This window comes from Drosophila suzukii, chromosome 2R (genome assembly GCF_043229965.1).
Source record: "Drosophila suzukii chromosome 2R, CBGP_Dsuzu_IsoJpt1.0, whole genome shotgun sequence".
Taxonomy (NCBI): Eukaryota; Metazoa; Arthropoda; class Insecta; order Diptera; family Drosophilidae; genus Drosophila; species Drosophila suzukii.
In genome coordinates, this window is record NC_092081.1 from 17,931,686 (window position 1) to 17,950,522 (window position 18,837).

General features: G+C 37.7%; 1 protein-coding gene across 5 annotated transcripts in view; it reads left to right on the top strand.

Moving 5' to 3' along the window:
* Positions 1–18,837, top strand: part of Pka-R2 (cAMP-dependent protein kinase type II regulatory subunit) — a 34,413-nt gene extending 15,576 nt beyond the window's left edge. Inside the window, exons 1-9 of one of the 5 annotated variants that reach the window (XM_017074358.4) lie at positions 10,302–10,445; positions 12,140–12,194; positions 13,170–13,348; positions 13,573–13,673; positions 14,461–14,556; positions 14,693–14,840; positions 14,920–14,995; positions 15,592–15,777; positions 17,132–18,837. In XM_017074358.4, coding sequence (XP_016929847.3) covers positions 10,305–10,445; positions 12,140–12,194; positions 13,170–13,348; positions 13,573–13,673; positions 14,461–14,556; positions 14,693–14,840; positions 14,920–14,995; positions 15,592–15,777; positions 17,132–17,262 — 1,113 coding nt within the window. In that variant the 5' untranslated portion in view covers positions 10,302–10,304 and the 3' untranslated portion in view covers positions 17,263–18,837. Of the gene's footprint in view, positions 1–6,609; positions 6,831–10,301; positions 10,446–12,139; positions 12,195–13,166; positions 13,349–13,572; positions 13,674–14,460; positions 14,557–14,692; positions 14,841–14,919; positions 14,996–15,591; positions 15,778–15,951; positions 16,244–16,515; positions 16,794–17,131 lie in introns of those variants that run through there. The other 4 variants (XM_017074355.4, XM_017074356.4, XM_017074354.4 and 1 more) reach the window with 4 other exon arrangements.

Below are 18,837 nucleotides of genomic sequence, written 5' to 3' on the forward strand. Positions count from 1 at the left end.
TAACGCTCAGTGAAATAACGCCCAGGGAAATAACGCCCAGGGAAATAACGCCCAGTGAAATAACGCCAAGCAAAATAACACCCAGTGCAATAACGCCCATTCGCTTAATATAATAAAAATAACATAATATTTAAAATATAATAATTAATTAATTATGTGATATTTTTTGTATTAAAAACAAAAGTTTAAACGAAATGGGTTTTTTTTCACTGGGCGTTATCGCACTTATCCTATTTTTCACCCTATCTCACAGTTTAATATGTTTATTAGAATTGGTATAATTAGTTTTATTACAGATTAATTCTTTTTCTTAAATACAATCCAAATTAAACAATAAAAATTACGTTTAGTTATTCAAGTATGTTTTCCAATTTAAAATTGAATTAACCATAATTACAAGCTCTATTTTTTCTCTGTAAACAAGTACATATGTACGCATAACCCGCGTAACAAAAGGCATTCGAAATGAGTGAGTCAGCAGACCGCATCCTTCTGCCGACTTTTCCCCCCATTTTCCACCAATTTTCCCCACATTTCCCAACCGTTTAGTGAGCCTCTCATTACGCATACGACATGTGTTCTGTTGAGCGTTAATAAATCAATACCCAGGCGTCGTATTTTGACAAACATTTTCAAGCTGATAACCTTTTTACTTTAACGTCAAAAGAAAGAGATGGCACTCCAGGGTCCCTGGGGTGTGTGCGAAAGAGACAGGGCGTGTATGGGGGGAAAGAGAAAGGTAGAGGGGCAGCGTCAGTGGCAGAAACAAATAAGAAATTCGCCATTAAAGTTGCGTGACGAAGTGAAATTTGCGTCAAATACTCGCGGGACCCTTTCTTCTTGTTGGCCAAGATATACATATATGTACATATATAGGATTGTATATGTGATGTGCTGACATTTAGAGCAAACGACCCAAAAGCCTGAACTCATGTGGCGCATTTTGAGCTCAAGTGCCGGCGGCGCCCTGAAGTATGCCCCGAAATTGCTTTGATGTGGATGCGATATTTTGTTGTCAAAACACTAGCACATAAATATATATATAACATGTATTCATATGGGTATATGGCGACCCCCGCCGCCAGAGGCCCCAAATGTCAACGAGAATTAAGTGCTCGCCGCCTTATTCTTTTTCCATCTTGAGTTGCCACTTTGACTCATTGACCGGAAGAGAAAACATTTCCCTCAAACTTGAAAATGGCAGAAAATTTGAGTTGAGGGGTTGAAAGATAAACATCGCTGGAAAATATTAAAGCCACGCAGGACAGGTAAAGTAACATTGAGGGAATGCTTTCAGCAGGGGAAGTAATATTCATTAAATGGTTTGGGGGTAAAATTAAATGTTGCTACAAACTTTGGCCCAAACTTTTCTCAACGATGTAGCAAAAATTCGGAGAAGTGAAACCTGGAAAAGATAGTTATGTGCAGATGAAATGTGAGCTGAAAACAAATAAATGCATGGGAAGCTTTATAAAAGCACACAAAAGCAAATGAAATTAAGTCTGAAACCACAAATTCGAAATTAAATGAATTTACTCCAAAAATTCAATTAAAATGTTGGTCCCAAAAATTTTATTAATAAACTCTATCGACATAAAATGGAAAGGCAATATGCACATTATGCAAACTTAATTATAAACTTGCTCATGTTTATTATTATCAAAAAACCAATAAGCATTATAACTAAATTAAACGAAACACACAATTATAAATGTTTGGTACATTTTCAGAAGCTTATAAATCGCATAAAAATTAATTTTTTTAATAGTAAAAAGGCAATAAGAAAAGTAATTTTCAGTCGCAGCACAGCCAGAAGAATATTAAAACTGTTCCCCAAAAATCAATTAAAATGCAATCTTGGCAAATGTGCCATCAAGGATATTTTCCAAGGAAATGTTGGCAAACTTTGTAGTAACTTAATTTTCTCCTAATTCCCCAGCAATTTAAAGTTTTTCCCCCGTATTAAATATCAATTTCATTAGATTTTTCTCTAATGGTATACTGTGCAAAAGCATAAAATCATAATTGAGGCTATTGTTGACTCGTTTTTGGGCAAATCCTTTGCATATCAATATGTGGCAAAAACAATAGATGATGACACTGTTCTTGAGCTGTGGCCTTGCTGGAAATGCTTTTTCTTGGTAAAACCGAATTTTCTCCGGCCGCTCTGCCATTAAAACACTTAACCCAATTCGAATTCAATAGAGTGGGGAGGTCAAGTGGGGTGTGGGGTTGTTTGGGTGGCTCTGGTTGGTCTGGGTGAAGCACTGTCAATGACACGGGCAGACCTCGATATATGGTCATGGGACATGCATGGTAATTAGGCCGCCTCGAATGCCTCTTTGTTTGAGGTCTTCCAACTGTTGAACACATGAACTGACCATCAAATTCGAGATGTGCCCATGTAGTTTGGCTAATTAGGCACACACATTTATAGTTTGCCGTTCCTTAATGAAGTCATTTGGAGCGGGGTTTCTGATTGCCGTCGCTCTTGAACCCAAAAAAAAAACCGAAAAACCCACACACAGGTGTCCCATTTCTGAATTGTTGACGTAATTGGATAGGCCAACTGACACAGAATTCCAACGAAGGATCCTGAAAACAGGTTGTTTGGGCAACAAAAACAACGCCAGTTGGTCGCTCATCCTTGGGATTTTGTGTCATATGGTGTTTTTGGTCTAGAATATACTCAAGGTTGTTCTGTGGCATCTTTTTGAAGGATTATTTACGCTGTTTTGATATTTGATATCAATGGGATAAGGCCAATGGGTACATTATATGAATAATAATAAATACTTTGGTATTAAAAATCCTTATAAGGATATTATATAATTTTGTCAAAACAAATGTTAACATTTTTCAAGGGTTATATTTTTTAAAATAATTTTTGATAGGCTTTTCTAGCGCCTCTTAAAAGTTCATTACATTCAGTGTAAAACCCCTTGAATAATTCCACAAATTAACTATGAACGTAGAGCGAAAAACTGATTCCAAATGTAAATGCAATTTTAAAGTTGGATTCAATTTCGTTTGCGAGCACAAAACTCAATTCTGCAATTTTGTAAAAGCGCAAACATGCGGGTGGTAGGGGGAGGTGAAAGGTCAGCCATCCAGAAGATACTTTCCACCCACATTCGGCAGTGGGTGGGTGGTGGGCGTATGTGTGCGGTTAGGTGCTTTCACATTTCACCACCACCTGCAGCTGCAGTAAAAATGACATTAAAATAGAAGTCATATGCACATGGTTAACTCGCCACGCATAACCAAGCCGTAATCATTTTGATGGTCCTCTGGAGGGTGGATAGGATGGGATAGGGTTTGGGTTCGGGTTCGGAATAGGGTCTTCAACGTGGGTTCAACAGTTTACCACGTAGCTGCGTTGCTGGCCAAATTAGTTTGCCTTAATCCCATAAAAGCGCTGCATGCTGCCACCGTTGATAATGATGATGATGATAGTAATGATAATGCTGAGGAAAATAACGATGCTGGCCAGCGGATAGAGAAATGAACCGAAACTGGGAAAATTTCATTATGGGAATGGGAATCCGAATGCAAAACGCGAATATAAATGAAAATGTTAATGGAAATGGAAATGACAACATAAAACAGATGCAGCTTAAGCGGGATAGAAGTATAGATACTAGATACAGAGGCAAAAGTCCACAACTGTTTAAAGCACAAATAAAAAAGTTTATATCCCCATATAAATAGCATACAGCTGATAAATGGTTATTGGTTTTAGGTACCCAGGGAATTAAATTTTACTTTTCGAACTAAGATTACATTTTTTTAGATTATACAATATCTTAAAAATTAGTTTGAATCATCATAAGTAATCATAAATAAAAGTTTTCCTTTGGGTTCTATATTTTTAACACAATGATAATATTCAGGTTCTTCTAAGATGATACAATGATCTCAAATACAAAGTATCTAATAATAAAGAATGTTTTGCTAAAACCACTTCTCAAATATTATCCTGTTTTCCCTCAGTGCAGAAAAACGCAATCCTATCCAATGTGATTATTTGAATGAAAAAAATGTAACTAAAGTCCCCTACCAATAATGAAGTTTTCAACTTTTTATGAAAAGTAATCAGCTTTTCTCAACGCAACCCGGCTACCTGAAGTCGTTGAAATTAGCTTATCGCTTCGTCGAGTACAGATATTAAAGTCTGAGTCAGCTGACTTTACCCATTTTACGACTGTGTAGATATAGTACATATAAACCGTCTATAACTGTCGGCCAAATGGTTGTGCATTTTTACTTTCGTACGCCGGCAGCTGCGGAAATTGTGAGGAAATGAAAATGGTTTAACTTTTCTTTCTTGTGTGCTCTCCGTTACTTTTTTCTATTTTTCCTTTTTTATTTTTTTGTCTTGCTGTGGCACCTAAATCCTTGACTGATGGGTGGAAAATGGGAAAAGCTAGGGGGTAGGCATTTCATTCAGCCCCTTATTACTTGAGCCCGGGTATTTATAGTTTTCTCAGATGTTTGTGCAATTGCCATTCGTGCGGTTGCAGTGCGTTGAGTGAACCACCTTGACCCACTCTAATTGCAATTGCACCGCCTAATGCCTCATGTTCTCAGACAGAAAATAAATAAAAAAAATACAAAAAAAGCAAGTGAAAAACAGTCGGCTTTTAGCTTTTGGCCCGGCCAATCAGTGGAGGCACTTAAACGCCCAATTGGCTATCGAGTCGAGAGGCTTTTCAATTGAATTTCCATCGCAAACGCAATTGCAATCGGAACTCGTTTCGTGGGCGGCGCAAACCTTTATTAGTTTTAAATATTTATTTGTTCCGACAGGCGGCCGCAGGGCAAGTGGAATATTAATGAACTTAATTGAAAAAGTTTGGCTCGAAACAACAGCGAACAGCGAACAGGAACAATATCCTAAAGTATTTTGCTTGGGCCAGAATTAATTTTCAAATTAGGGGAAATAAAATGTTGCGGGCTGAAGAACCCACGAAATTATTCTACCCCACAATACGCAATTTACATAATTACGCACATTTCAAGGAAACTTATAAATATTTATGCTGATGCTCAAAAATTAATTTCTAGGCGAAAAATGGAGCAAGGAGCTTACAAGATAATACCGAAGGGGTTAAAACAACAAGGTTACAATGTATTCACAGGCACGAAAATTATTACAACCGTGGTTAAGGTCTTCCAAATGTATTTTTATTTGCTAACAAGAAGAGTTCTTAAAATAATTACAATATTTCAAGGGTAACTTTGTTTATCATAATTTATTTATAGCACATTAATCACATTTATAAGCCCCTGCCCAACCAAACAATAACCATTCGTTATCTTTCCCCATTGAAAGTGTTCTATAAGCACGTTTTTAAATGCATCAGCAGTTGTGACCTCATGTAGCCTGTTTACTGCGAATCGAAAAGACAATACCATCGAAATCAATTTCTATAAAAATAACGAAACCCAAGTGAAAAGTGAATTACTCGTAAATTATATTTGTCGCAGCTCGTTTTTTTTGGGCAGAGCAGAAATTTAACATGAATCTCACGTCTGTCGTTTTCGCCGAACGACCGAACCAGACCAAAATCTCAAATTGTGCAATGTTGAATCATGAGCTTGGGTTGGGTTTTGTTTTTGTTTTTGGTTGAGGTTGACTGATGGACTGATGGACTGATGGGTGGTGGTGACAACGAACAACAAAAACAGCGGTGATGGATCAGGTGGATGAGGGGCAGCGGGTGGGTAATTGCCATCTAAATGACCGACAGCCAGCAGGTGACCGTTGGCCGCAGGTTAAACTCGGAATTCCATCCATCCAATGCCGCATCTCCCCCTGAAAACGCCCTGAAAACCCCCTAAAACCCCCAAAACCCCATTGGATGTAAGCTTTTTGGGTGTCCCATTGCAGTTCATGTGGTGCAGTGAATTAAATGGGGGGAAAATCAGGAAAAACGAGCATCATTTTCAGCATTTTTCCATTTTCTACTGAAATTGCTTGTAGATAAAATTATATTTTTGATATCTGTCGGGAAAAACAAATTAACATGAGTACACAAACAAGCTAATATGTTTAAAGCTGCTTATTATTACACGGGTTTACTCATCGTAATATAACATTATGTTTGCTTTTGTTTTTACAAAATATATTTGATTAAGATAAATCATAAATTGTGCCTTTAAAAAACTTAGTATCATTTAAAATACTTTTTTTTGTTACTGATAAAGACCATTGGTTAGAGTGGAAAGGGGTAAGTGGGGGTAAATGCATTTTGATATTTTGCAAAATTGTTTAAAGCCTTTGCAATTCAATCAAAAATGGTATAAGACTTACTTAAAAGAAAATGATACCATTTTTATTCCGATGGTGCTTTATAGTTATTACTTATAACCATCCATATCTTACAAACTCCCTCTATCCCTAACTACTCTCTTGAATAATGTAATGTTGGAAAGGAGAATTAATGTTAGTTTTCTACATTTATCCATCCAAATGTGTCAGGTTCTTAAATATCTCAAATTGGGACTATCAATTATTTTATAAAAAATAGTCTTAAGTCATTTATCTTACCCTATTTTCAACTAAAACCATACTCAACCCAACTATTTCTCAAATCTCCCCCACAGCACAAATATGTCAAGCGATTCGAGTCGAAGGATCCAGGTGCCCGAGGAGCTGAAGGAGGTGCTGCTGCAGTTCTCGATCTCCTTCCTGGTGGAACAGCCCCCGGATGTGATCGATTATGCCGTCGAGTACTTCACCAAACTCCAGGCGGAACGTCCCAGTGTCTCTCACACGGATCCCAGTACCGATGACCAGCTGAGCGTCAACTCACAGGATGCCGATGGTAAGTGGAGTTTTATGTTGTTTCAACTGCTTCTTAAATCTACCGGAATGCAAAGTTGTTTTCCTGTTCTACCCAAGATATTCGATTGCGTGTCCTGTCAACTTTTTCTTGGCTTAAACTGCCTTAAATCTGTTTCACTTTTGCATTTTCTGCTTCTGCCGCCTGCGTGTTGGAAAATTCTTGCCTGGGATATTGGTACTTTTTTCACGTACTTTTTCTAGACCCCCTCTCTACACCCAGTTTGTGTTTTATTTCCGTCATGCAATTTGCTGTGAACTGGGAACTGCTGCGTAGTGGCTGCAAATCTCTGACGTCAGCAATGTCAGTTTGGTTCGACATATAGACAATCTGCTGGTGTAATTCCCCCGACAATTCTGGGTATTTCTTTTTTTTTTCTCTTTTTTTTTTGTTGGTTATGAGTAGGTCGGGGGAAAATTGAAAAGTTTTCCCGTGTAGCAGATGATTTTCCATTTCTTTGGTACTTTTTCCTGCGGCACGTGTTCGGATAATTAGCAGGGACCACGCATATGGCCATAAATCTTTGGGCTCCCACCACGAGCATACAAAATGCGAAATTAAATAATGATGGTGATGAAGGTTTAGCCGAGTTCAATTTGCCCCTCCCCTTTCTGACCCCCTTTAGTGGGCCGCCCCTGTCTGCGGGCTTTTGTTCACAGCTTCCTTTTGCGTGTTTATCTTCCGGTTAATCAAACACGCAGTCCTCGAGGGAGGGGTCTATATGGATGGGGATGTGGATGCCATGTCAAGTGGGGGGATGGGGGTATGAAATGGGGCACACTGCTCCTGTCATTAAAAATCTATTAATTGTGCACACAGCACACTGAAGAGCTGAGCTGTCAATCCTTTCGCTGCTGGAATATACGATCCACTCACAGTCAGACTTTCACAGCTTCAACTAGCTGGTGTCAATTAAAGGAGGTTTAGCTTGGTTGAAAAGCCTTTTTTGCAGAATGTTTATGGAAAGCATAACAAAATTCAACAAACAAAACTGTTTTGCTTTGTTAAAGACTTAGAAAAATATATAACTTGGCTTACAAGTTACGCAACTATTTCTTGGTTGAACTAGAAGTCATATAACTTGAGCTTAAATGTCAGAAAAGATTATAAATCTATGGATAAAAGCTAATCTTCAAAAACACTGGTACAGAACAAAAACAACTTTATTTTGTTGAAAAAAGCTAACGTTTCTTTTTACAAGTCACATAACTAGAGCTTAAATGTCAGAAAAGATTAAATATATATAATGTTTATAAAAGCTAATCTTAAAAAACTCTGGTAAGGAACAAAAAACTTTATTTCATTGGAGGAAGCTAAATCACATAGCTTGAGCTTAAATGTCAAATAAGATTATAAATCGGTTGATAAAAGCTAATCCCAAAAACTATGGTACTAAAAAAAGACTTTTAATTGATCGAAGCTTAAGTTTACAAATCACATCTTGAGCTCAAATGTCAGAAAAGATTATAAGTCTGTTGATAAAAGCTAATCCTTTAAAACTTTGGTAAAAAAAGTCAGAAAAACATTTATTTAATATGAGGAAACTAACATTTCTTATTCAAGTCACATAATTTGAGCTCAAAAAGATTATAAATCTGTTGATAAAAGCTAATGCATAAGCTCTCTGCTTAAAAATAATAAATTGGAACAACTTTTAGTCCTTGAAGTCAACATTGGTTCCAATTAGTTTTCGTTTGCTTTCCCTTATATAACTCAAAAGAGTTCCAACTAGGGCTGCAAAGGTTAAAATCATTATGCATAGTTCTGGACCCTTTGTCTCACTATTAACGTCTGGCTGTCATGGCCAACTTTATCCGCTTTGGCTGCCCAGTGAAGCCAGCGAAATCGCTTCAAGCTCCAAACTCAACTGGAGCGAAAATGGCACGCAAATAGCTACTGGACACGCCCACCGCCCGCCACGGTTTTCCGCCCCCTTTGGGTTTTCCATCGATCGATGTTGGTATTTTTATGCTTTGATGTCTAAATTTGTGGCCGGAAGCCTTGCTGCAAAGTTTAAATTTAACTTTGGGCTTTAAAGTTGGTGTGACATTAATATCGCGCATACGCCACATAGGCTCTATAAAGTAGGTGCGCTTGTAGAGGTGGTCAAAGGTATGCGCTTGCCCTGGTACATTTTATTAACACTCCCGTTGGCCACAGCGTCAAACCGAGGGAAAAAATGGGATGGACGGATGGTCAGGAGGAGGTCTATGTTTTGCAGGACCATCAGGACCATCAGGAGCATCAGGTCTAGCAGGACCTACTGAAGCATACTGATGAACAGCTCAGCAGCCGCATACGCTTCATCGGGCACACAGGGCGCATGACACGCCCCCCGGGTGGGGGGTTGGGGGCTGGGGGCGTGGCCGGGCTGGTGGAGTGAGTTACATTTCAACATTATTGACATGCCAGCAGTGTTTTGCGGCAGGACTTCAGGCTGCCTCGGTGGCAAAAACCTGAACGGAAATGCCGTCTCTCCCCCTTTTCATCCAACTGAAACCCAACCAAACCCGACATCATCCTCCTGTTGCGCTTAATAATAATGTGTATATGAATGCTTATATGAAAAAGCTGAGGGAATGCTCATGTTAATCAAGACAAAGCAAAGTGTTGCTGCTATTTATAAAGCTGCACGGGGAAAAATTAGTAGAGAAGTTTAGCAAAAAATGTTAGTTTTTCAAAAAACGTATTCTATTTGAAAGCAGTTTTAATCAGGGAGTGCCACAGAAATCACTAGGATTTTAAAATCACTTTTAAAAGTAATTTTAGGTGTCTAAAAGTATGCAACAATATATTTAAATCTCAGAAAGAGACCCAGAAAGGTGGATCATTGAGGACAACATATATATAAATATGTTTTCCATATATATAAAGAGTAATATTACTTACATTTAAAAGTACGAATCTCAGTGATCTTTTAAAAATAAAACTTAGAAATAATGATTGTTTAGTCCCTGGTTCCCATAATTAAAAAATAAATTAAAAAGCTTAAAAAATTTAATTAATATAAGTTTTTAATGGCAATAATAGCTTTCATATATAAGAAAAGGGATTTTCGGAGGTGGTTTTTATCCAACCTACATGTATTAATTATCTTAACTAATAAGACACTTTATAAGTAACTAATTTAAGTTAAGTTAATATTACTGAAAACATTCAGGATGAAATATTTCCCAGTTACAAAAGTTCCAACTATTTCTATCGTGGCATTGCCCCTTTTTGATCCAATTCAGTTGACATTTCTCTCAGTGTTTAGTCAACAAAGCGACAGACAGCTGGCACACACATACACATAGGGATGCAGATGGAGGCAGCGGGAGCTGTATAAATAGACGGCCGACAACCACTGGACCGCTTGAGTGGCGTGTTGTGCTGCCTACTTACAGGCACTATTTCCGCCTTGGTTTGACGTTTGCCTGTCCCTGTCATCAGTGACTCCAGCGGAGGAGGATGGGGATGTGGACCAGGATGAGGATGGGGATGGGGATGTGGTCGGTGATGTGGCGATGCTGCGCCTCTTGTGGCACCATTGGCACTTTCAGTCGCTCGGAGGACGTCACAAGGCTAGCACGCACATTCAAAACCGTCTTTCAGTCGGTCTGTCATTCAGTTTTTTAGCACTCTCATTCTTTCCGCCTCACGTCTTCATAGTCGGAAGTTGTCGCCCTATATAGAAATATATATACAAATATATATCTCTCGATCTCGTTGCCGTCACTCGCAGTCGCAGTCCTCGTTGCCGTTGTCTCATTCTGCTAATGAAAATGAAATTAATGCAGCCAACTTTTTATTTGCCATCCTTAATTGAATTCCCCAGCTTATTTGCCCGAGTGCATGTGTGTGTTTGTGTTTATGGAGCAAGCAACTTACTTAATTGAAATACTTTCGGTGCATCAATTACCAACAAGCTGAGTTTTAATCTAGGATCTTTGCTAGTTTCATTTTTATCTGTGTTGGGAAATCTATGAAATTTAAAGGGGATTATTTAATAGGTTTTCACTTTTGACCAATGTCTTATAAGTGTAATCTAATTTAAATTTATAGCCTAAAAGTTAAATTGAATTTTTGGTATTATAAAAGCACAGAAACTAAGCCTAAATTATTTATTTATTATTTAAAGTGAAATAAGTAAAATATACATTCATAGTTTGCCATTTCTTTTAGTAAATATTCTTGGTAAAAGTCTAAAATCTCTTGCAATTTAAATTTTAACAAGAAGAATCCAAAAATCAAACTAAGAAATGGTTTGATAAATACGTAGATAGATAGATATACCCAAAAGTAAAGAACATCCTATATTACTGACTCAACAATTAGACTGACATCCATATTATCTTGCATCTACATCTATAACCCACGGACTGCAAATCAAAAACCTCAAAAATCCAGAACGCAGTATTTTCTTGACTAAATAATTTGATAGAGACCTATCTAGCGGGAATTAAAAATGCCATAAATTCGGAAATGGAATTTTCCTGATTGATAGACATTCGTAAATGCTCTCCCAATTACCAGATTGTAAATCAGAAATCACAGACCCCAACAGAACTGGCACATTGGGCTGTAATAAAAACCAGAACCGAGCACGGAGGCAATTGCTGTCCAAGATTTTGGACGTGGGCGTCATGGCTGTTGCTCACACAATGCAAACAGTCGACGGATGAACTATACAAGTATATATAGCCAGGGGCTTGGATAAATACTTGTCTGGAGGGGAAAATAGACGTGCACTTGGCTCTCAAAACGTCTAGGTTTACAATTTTTGTGGAGAGGTAAGGAGAATCTTGAGGAACTTTTAGAATCCGTGCCCGTGTGACTGTTGGATAATTGCATCATTAGGTTGACACACTCTAACTGGCAACTTGACACGACTGCGGGTGAGAAAAGAACTGCAAACATTTTCTGTCAATCCAAAACAGAAACTGAATCAAATCGGCAACCTAAACTCGGTGATTTCGCTGTGGAAGAACAGATATACAAACATTTTTCGACTGACTTGCTGAAGGCTTCGCCAAACATTCGAGTGCATAAATATTTATTACGCATACGCAGCGTGTGACGGGAAAGCCAAAAGCTTGGTGTTTGCGCTGGATTTGTTTTGATTATTTTTTTTTTTTTATTTGCCCCCACATCACTCACCTTGGGTTACATATACCCACATCACGAAAATATATACACACACTTTTTTTTTTGTCTACTTATTTTTAAACGTGTTCATGCCTAACTGGTTTTTATTTTCGCGCTCGTTGCAACCGATTTGAAATCGTAACTAAATTCGGAAACACGCACAGAGAGCCGCAGTGCAATTGAAAATGTCCACTCAGGTGTCTGGTAATTTATTGGCCGGTGAGTAGTAGTAAAACCGAATTTCGTTGACCAAAACTGAAACATATAGGCAAAAACATGCTCACTTAAGGTGTTGTGTTCGGCTGTTTGCAATGCATATATCAATATATATATCAATTGATTTTGCGGTCATGTGAACCTGAAAATACATTTGAATATCTGTGGCAGGGAGGAAAAGAAATTAAGAGCCTCGATTGTCTCGCATGTTTGACAAATATTCTGGAATGGAAAGCTCAGGTGGACAATGTCTCATATTTATGCATTTTTAATTGTCAGAAACGCAATCTAAGAACTAGTTTTGAGTTTATCTCACACATAGAAAAAAAATCTTTAAGATAAAAAAGTATCTTGATATTTAAAAACTTGGTTTACAAAAGAAAATGGACATATTTATGCATACATTATGTTGAATAATATGTTCATAATAAAAATTTAACCTAAAACGGGGTTATAATCAACCAAAAACTTTAGTATATATCTTGTATTTGTAATTTTTTGGTACTTTAAGTGACTTTAAAATAAACTTGACTTTATAAACTTTATAAGAACAGAGTTCCAACTTCATTTAAATATCAAAATGACATTGAGAACGTAAATAGACCTTTCCGGTGTAAGATTGTGAAGCTGAGAAAGAATCTGGTGCACATGCTCTCGAGTTTCCCGTACATGGTACAAAATTCCATTGGATTATGCTGCCTGCCGTTGATATGTGAGCTCCTCTGCAGTTTCATTTGAATTGCATTTGTGGATTGGCACAGCAGGAGATGTGCCAGAGCAGCGAATTCCAGGCTGATGGCAGTGCTCAGATAAGATTCTATTTTGTAGGTCATTAAATGAAGACGTTGCTGTTCATGGGATTCACTTTGAGATTCTGCCAGAGTCTCTGCCTTTGACTACTGCACATAATGATTAAAGCCTTTAATACACTTAAAATGTAAATCTGATGTATGGTTTCCATTTGTACAATTTCAGCAGAACCACCAGTGATGGCCAGCTCGCGCCGCAAATCAGTCTTCGCCGAGGCCTACGATCCGGAGGCGGATGACGACGATGATGGCGCCACCGCTGTGTTCCCCAAAACAGATGAGCAGCGGGCCCGGCTGGTGGAGTCGGTTAAGAACGTCCTCCTCTTCCGATCCCTCGAAAAAGAGCAGGTTCGTGGCATCCACTACACTACATAAATCATATCACAAAGGGGAAAACCCCCAAAATGGGGAAAGGGCAGGCACACACGCATCCGCGTTTAGCCCGAATAAGTGTCTGCCTGCGGTTTCCCTTTTACTGGGGATTATCCCCCATCAGGCAGGATTCCGACCCCATTCTCCTCTCCTGGGAAATACGCATCTCTCACCCCCTTGTAACCGATTTGTTTTCGCAGATGAACCAGGTCCTGGATGCCATGTTCGAGCGGAAGGTTCAGCCCGGCGACTATATCATCCGCCAGGGTGATGACGGCGATAACTTTTATGTTATTGAATCGTAAGTAAAACAAAACAAATTTCCAATCAAACTCGATGAATAATGCACATTTTATGTTGGCCCAAAGTCAACTTCAAGTTGGGGTAACTTTTCGAGATTTTGTTGGGGCTGTTTAAAGTTAGCATGCATATAAAAGTTATATTTTTGAATTATTACAAACCAGTTTAGGTAAAATATAAACTTTGGTAGGATGAATACCTTATATTTAGGGAGATTTAGGGAATATGATTAACTATAAAATAAAAAGAAATTCTACATTTTCAACATAATTATTTCGACGGAGTGTGAACCCAATAAGGCCCTTAAAAGCTTTTATTTATAAAAATATTGTTTAAACAATATATTAAATCGCTTCAGTTAATTAAATATATTAAACGGATTTACTGAGGATTTAACTGTGTTTTAAATATAGATCCAAAATTCATAGATATTTTTGCCAAAGATGTAAGATAAACCTTCTAAACTAAGCAAAAATCTCTTTAAAACACATTACCATAAGTTTTTCCTTATATTTTAAAGCAAATTAAACGTTTTAGAAAGAGCTCAAACCAGTATAACCGCATAATTACTCATGCAGAACTGCGAAGCTCATTCATTTATGTGCGGCTTAATTAATTTGTGTTTGAATGGGAATTAGTATTTGATATGGCAATTAATGAGTACTTACATATTGATAAGCACACACGCAGCGCATCAATTATAAATTGCACTCGATTAAAGTGGATTTTTCGTACTTCTCTGGTCTCTCTATCTCACTAACCCCCCGAATTTTTCCGTATTCCCGCAGAGGCGTCTACAAAGTCTTTATTAATGACAAGCACATTAACACCTACAATCACACTGGACTCTTCGGTGAATTAGCGCTGCTCTACAATATGCCCAGGTATGCGACCCCTTTCGTATTTGATCGATTCATTATGCCAAATTTTCCGCGCTGTCTGAACCACAATTACAATGTGCTAATGGCTATATGTATACTATATATAGACGTGTCTCTAATGTTGAATTTAAATATCTAGAGCGGCCACCGTGCAGGCGGAAACGAGTGGTCTACTGTGGGCCATGGATCGCCAGACCTTCCGCCGCATCCTGTTGAAGTCCGCCTTCAGGAAGCGGAAAATGTACGAGGAGCTGTTGAACAGCGTGCCCATGCTGAAGGCCTTGCAGGTGGGTCCCCAACCCCAACCCCATTTCCATCCTTCTTCCCTTCCAATCGATTTTTGTACATCTAACTCTTGTGCTGCAGAACTACGAACGCATGAATCTGGCGGATGCCTTGGTTTCAAAGAGCTACGACAACGGTGAACGCATCATCAAACAGGGTAAGTGATTGAGTAAGTTATGGGGGAACTTTCCTGGGCGAAGTAAATTCCTTTCTGATACGGGAAAATACAAATTAATTAGAAACTCACACTATAGAGTTTAAGTTTCTGACTTGTTAAACTTAAAATTACAGCCATAAAGCCATGGTTAACTGACTGCATTTAATTTTAAAAGTCATGGAATTCTAAACATGATTTGAAATAAAAATGTTATAACTCATTAAGTAAATTCTCTTTTTAAAAAAAATAATTTTAATACAGCCTCAAAATGTATAAAATATGGTATAAATATAGCTTACAACATAGAAGATATTAGCATATACTAGAAAATACTAAAGTATTAAATACCAAAGTATGTATGATAGAAGTAGTAGTCAATAGCTTCGCAGATTTAATAAACATATACATTATAATGTCTGAAAATAAATCCATAAATATAAGAAGATATATATTTATCACCGGTAAAAATAATATCTTGAATTGTAATCCAATCTGTGAATTTTATAAACGCGGTTGAGGGTCTCAGTTAGATAAATTGCCCTGCCTTTCCTTTCGGGAATTTTCTTATGACAATGATTTTTTATCCAATTCCCCAGGTGACGCCGCCGACGGCATGTACTTCATCGAGGAGGGCACCGTGTCCGTGCGCATGGACCAGGACGACGCCGAGGTGGAGATCTCGCAGCTGGGCAAGGGCCAGTACTTCGGGGAGCTGGCGCTGGTGACACATCGACCCCGGGCCGCCTCCGTCTACGCCACGGGCGGCGTCGTGAAGCTAGCATGTGAGTGTCCCGCCTGGCGGAATGGCTACACGGAAAGCGTTTCAGTCGATCCCCCGCTTGACCTAATCCCTAATGCTTTTGTTTATTTGTTCTTTGTCCCGTCCCGTACACCCACATCCATCCATCCACCCCAATCCCAATCCCCCGTATTTTTTGTGTGCTGTGTGTATGTAGCCTTGGACGTTGTTTGCTTCGAACGCCTTATGGGAAAGTGTAGTGGGGGTATCAATCGTAGCATTAGTGGGTATCGCTATCTGGAACAGGATCTGCGCGAATATTTCGGCAATTTGCCACTCAATTAGCAGTAAAAGTAGTTGTAGTAGTAGTAGTTATAAATCCCATTTTTATGTCCTCATTTAGTTAGGTTACATTAAGAATTAAATTCGAATTAAGTCCGAATTTTTCGTCTGAACTCTTATGTTGCCCAACGAAAGGTCTATTGAACTTTGAATCTAATAACCTTAAATGGTAAAGTACACATTTATTGTCATATTTTATATCTTTATCGTATATGTTTATTCAAACCAAATGGTTCTTGAACAGAACTACAATAATTAAAAATTGGTAAACCATGAATTCCCCTTAATGCATTATAAAACAATAATATAGTGATAAGAAATCACTTTTGTTTAACTATTCCTTAGAGAGTCATTAGACTATAGCACATAAGCAATGAGGTCATAAAGTTTGGTCTGTTACACTTTAAGAAACTCGACTTAATCTTGAAATTCCGTCCAGTCCTAGACACAGAGGCCTTTGAGCGAATCATGGGCTTCCTGACCGATGTTCTAAAACGCAATGTGGTGATCTATGAGCAAATGTTCACCGACATGGCCCGACGAAATACGAATTTGTGAAGAAACCCGTTTGAAATGTTTTTATTTTTCTAGGTTGTTGCTATTCTAAATTTTCAAATGCAAGAAACCATTTTTCGAATTTACTTAAGAACTGTTCAAAATTCAGAATTAAAATGTTATCGAAGTAATAAAATATAGTTTTGTTATGAAACACACGCATACATGAGTATAGGTTAAGGGCCAATCCCTCACCATCCCCAAAATTGAACCCACAGCACTATGAAATTTGAATGTCTGAAGCTGACACAGGCAACTAAAGGTTAAAGGATCGGTAAGAGATGGATATGAAGATGATATAGTGGGGCCTGTGGTGATAAGGAATGAGTTTTAATGGGTTAACCAAATGGAACTGGCTTGGTGTGTGCTAAAATGTTCTTAAATAAGTACTACTAATCCCCCCTCCCACAGAAAATCCAATTCTCCAGCATGTTTTAAGTGTTTTCAATAAATTTTATGTAATTTGTTATAACTAATAATATCATTTGTTTTCAATTTAGTCCTCGATGTCAAGGCATTTGAGCGCTTGCTGGGTCCCTGCATGGATATTATGAAGCGCAACATTGACGACTACGAGTCGCAATTGGTGAAGATATTTGGCAGCAAAAACAATATCACCGATACACGATAAAAAGTCTGAACAACCAACCAACAAAACAAAACCACCATCAACAGCTACAGCTACAGCTACAACAAACAGCAACTAAAACTAAAAAGAAAGGTCACTTGCAGGCTTCTTAGGATTTTATTTTGTAAACATATTTCTTTCAAATTGAGCAATTCTACAGACAGAATAAATAAGAGCAAAGAACACAACCCACAACAAAGCACAAATACCAAACAAAAACACAAGGACACAAAAATCATTTAAACTTAATCATGAATATTTGATAATTGAAATTAATCTATAATACTACGATAATAATAATAATGATGATGATGATAATGTTGATCATGTTGGGAAGAAGCTAAGCAATGTTTCTAATCTAAAAAACAGCAGAGCTAACAAGCGAGTTAAGAATTGTATTGTATGTATTTAGCAATTGTAATTTGTAATGTATTTAATTGGGCAAAATGAATTCAAATGCAATCAGCAATGAGAAACAACAAACGATTGGCTCAACGGAAATGTTAAAAATACTAATTTAAGTTTTGTTTATTCATAACTTTTTGTTATCCATTGATTTATTCATAATTTAGAATATAAAGCAAACACTTGTTTCATTGGCTGCTAATTAACTGATAAACAAAAATATATCAATTAAGAGCAAATTGAACACACACACATCAGCAAAGAGTTTCCCCACACATATGTACGAATAACTAGATATCGAGAGAGGGATACTTACCCAAAAATCGAAAGGTATTCGCCTGGGGAAACCCCCCACCCAAAAACTAACAACCATTAATGTATGTACTAGTCTATACATGAAGCAGCTGGACAGGTGTTTCGGCCATAGGAGTGTAGGGAATGATATCAGATTTGCAGGTCCCCGAGATGTAGGTTTTCCACTTCCTAAAGCGATCTCACTGTAGGCACACGAGAATGTTATTGTTATCCAGTTCTCGGAACGAAATGAAAACAAATAAGTAATGCTAAAGGCACAATCAATATGTTGCAAGGGATCAACTTAGAAAACTTTGAGAAAAACTAGCGAAAAATACGAAATTTAGCAGAGAGCGCGGGGCGAGAACCGGGAAAAGTTGTGTGCACCAGGGTGACTTTCGCTTGAACCGCTTTAAATATATATATATACAAATATAAATCTTTTGTTTTCGGGCCATAGCGAATACGAATCAAAGCAATATCGACGGCCTGGATAATGTGTACTTAGTATATCCCTGTTTTTGTTGCTGTTCAATACCTGTACTACCCTATCCTACTTATACCCATATCTCTATTTATATAACTGAATGAGCTTAAACTATGGTAAAGCCTAAACGACTCCAACTACTTTATATGAGTGTAACCGTATTGTTTTGAACAAACAGCGTAACTAAACAAATCTTAGTGGGATAATCAGTAAACTTGCATATGTAGGTATAATATTAAATTAAATTAAATCAATTCAACTGGCATACCAACAGTCGACAGGTGTTCAAAGCTAAAAGAAACTACATATAAAGAAACCGAAAATATCATATATGTAATATTGCTACAAGTCGTTCAAATTGTCAGCGAGGAATAATAAAACTAAAATATATA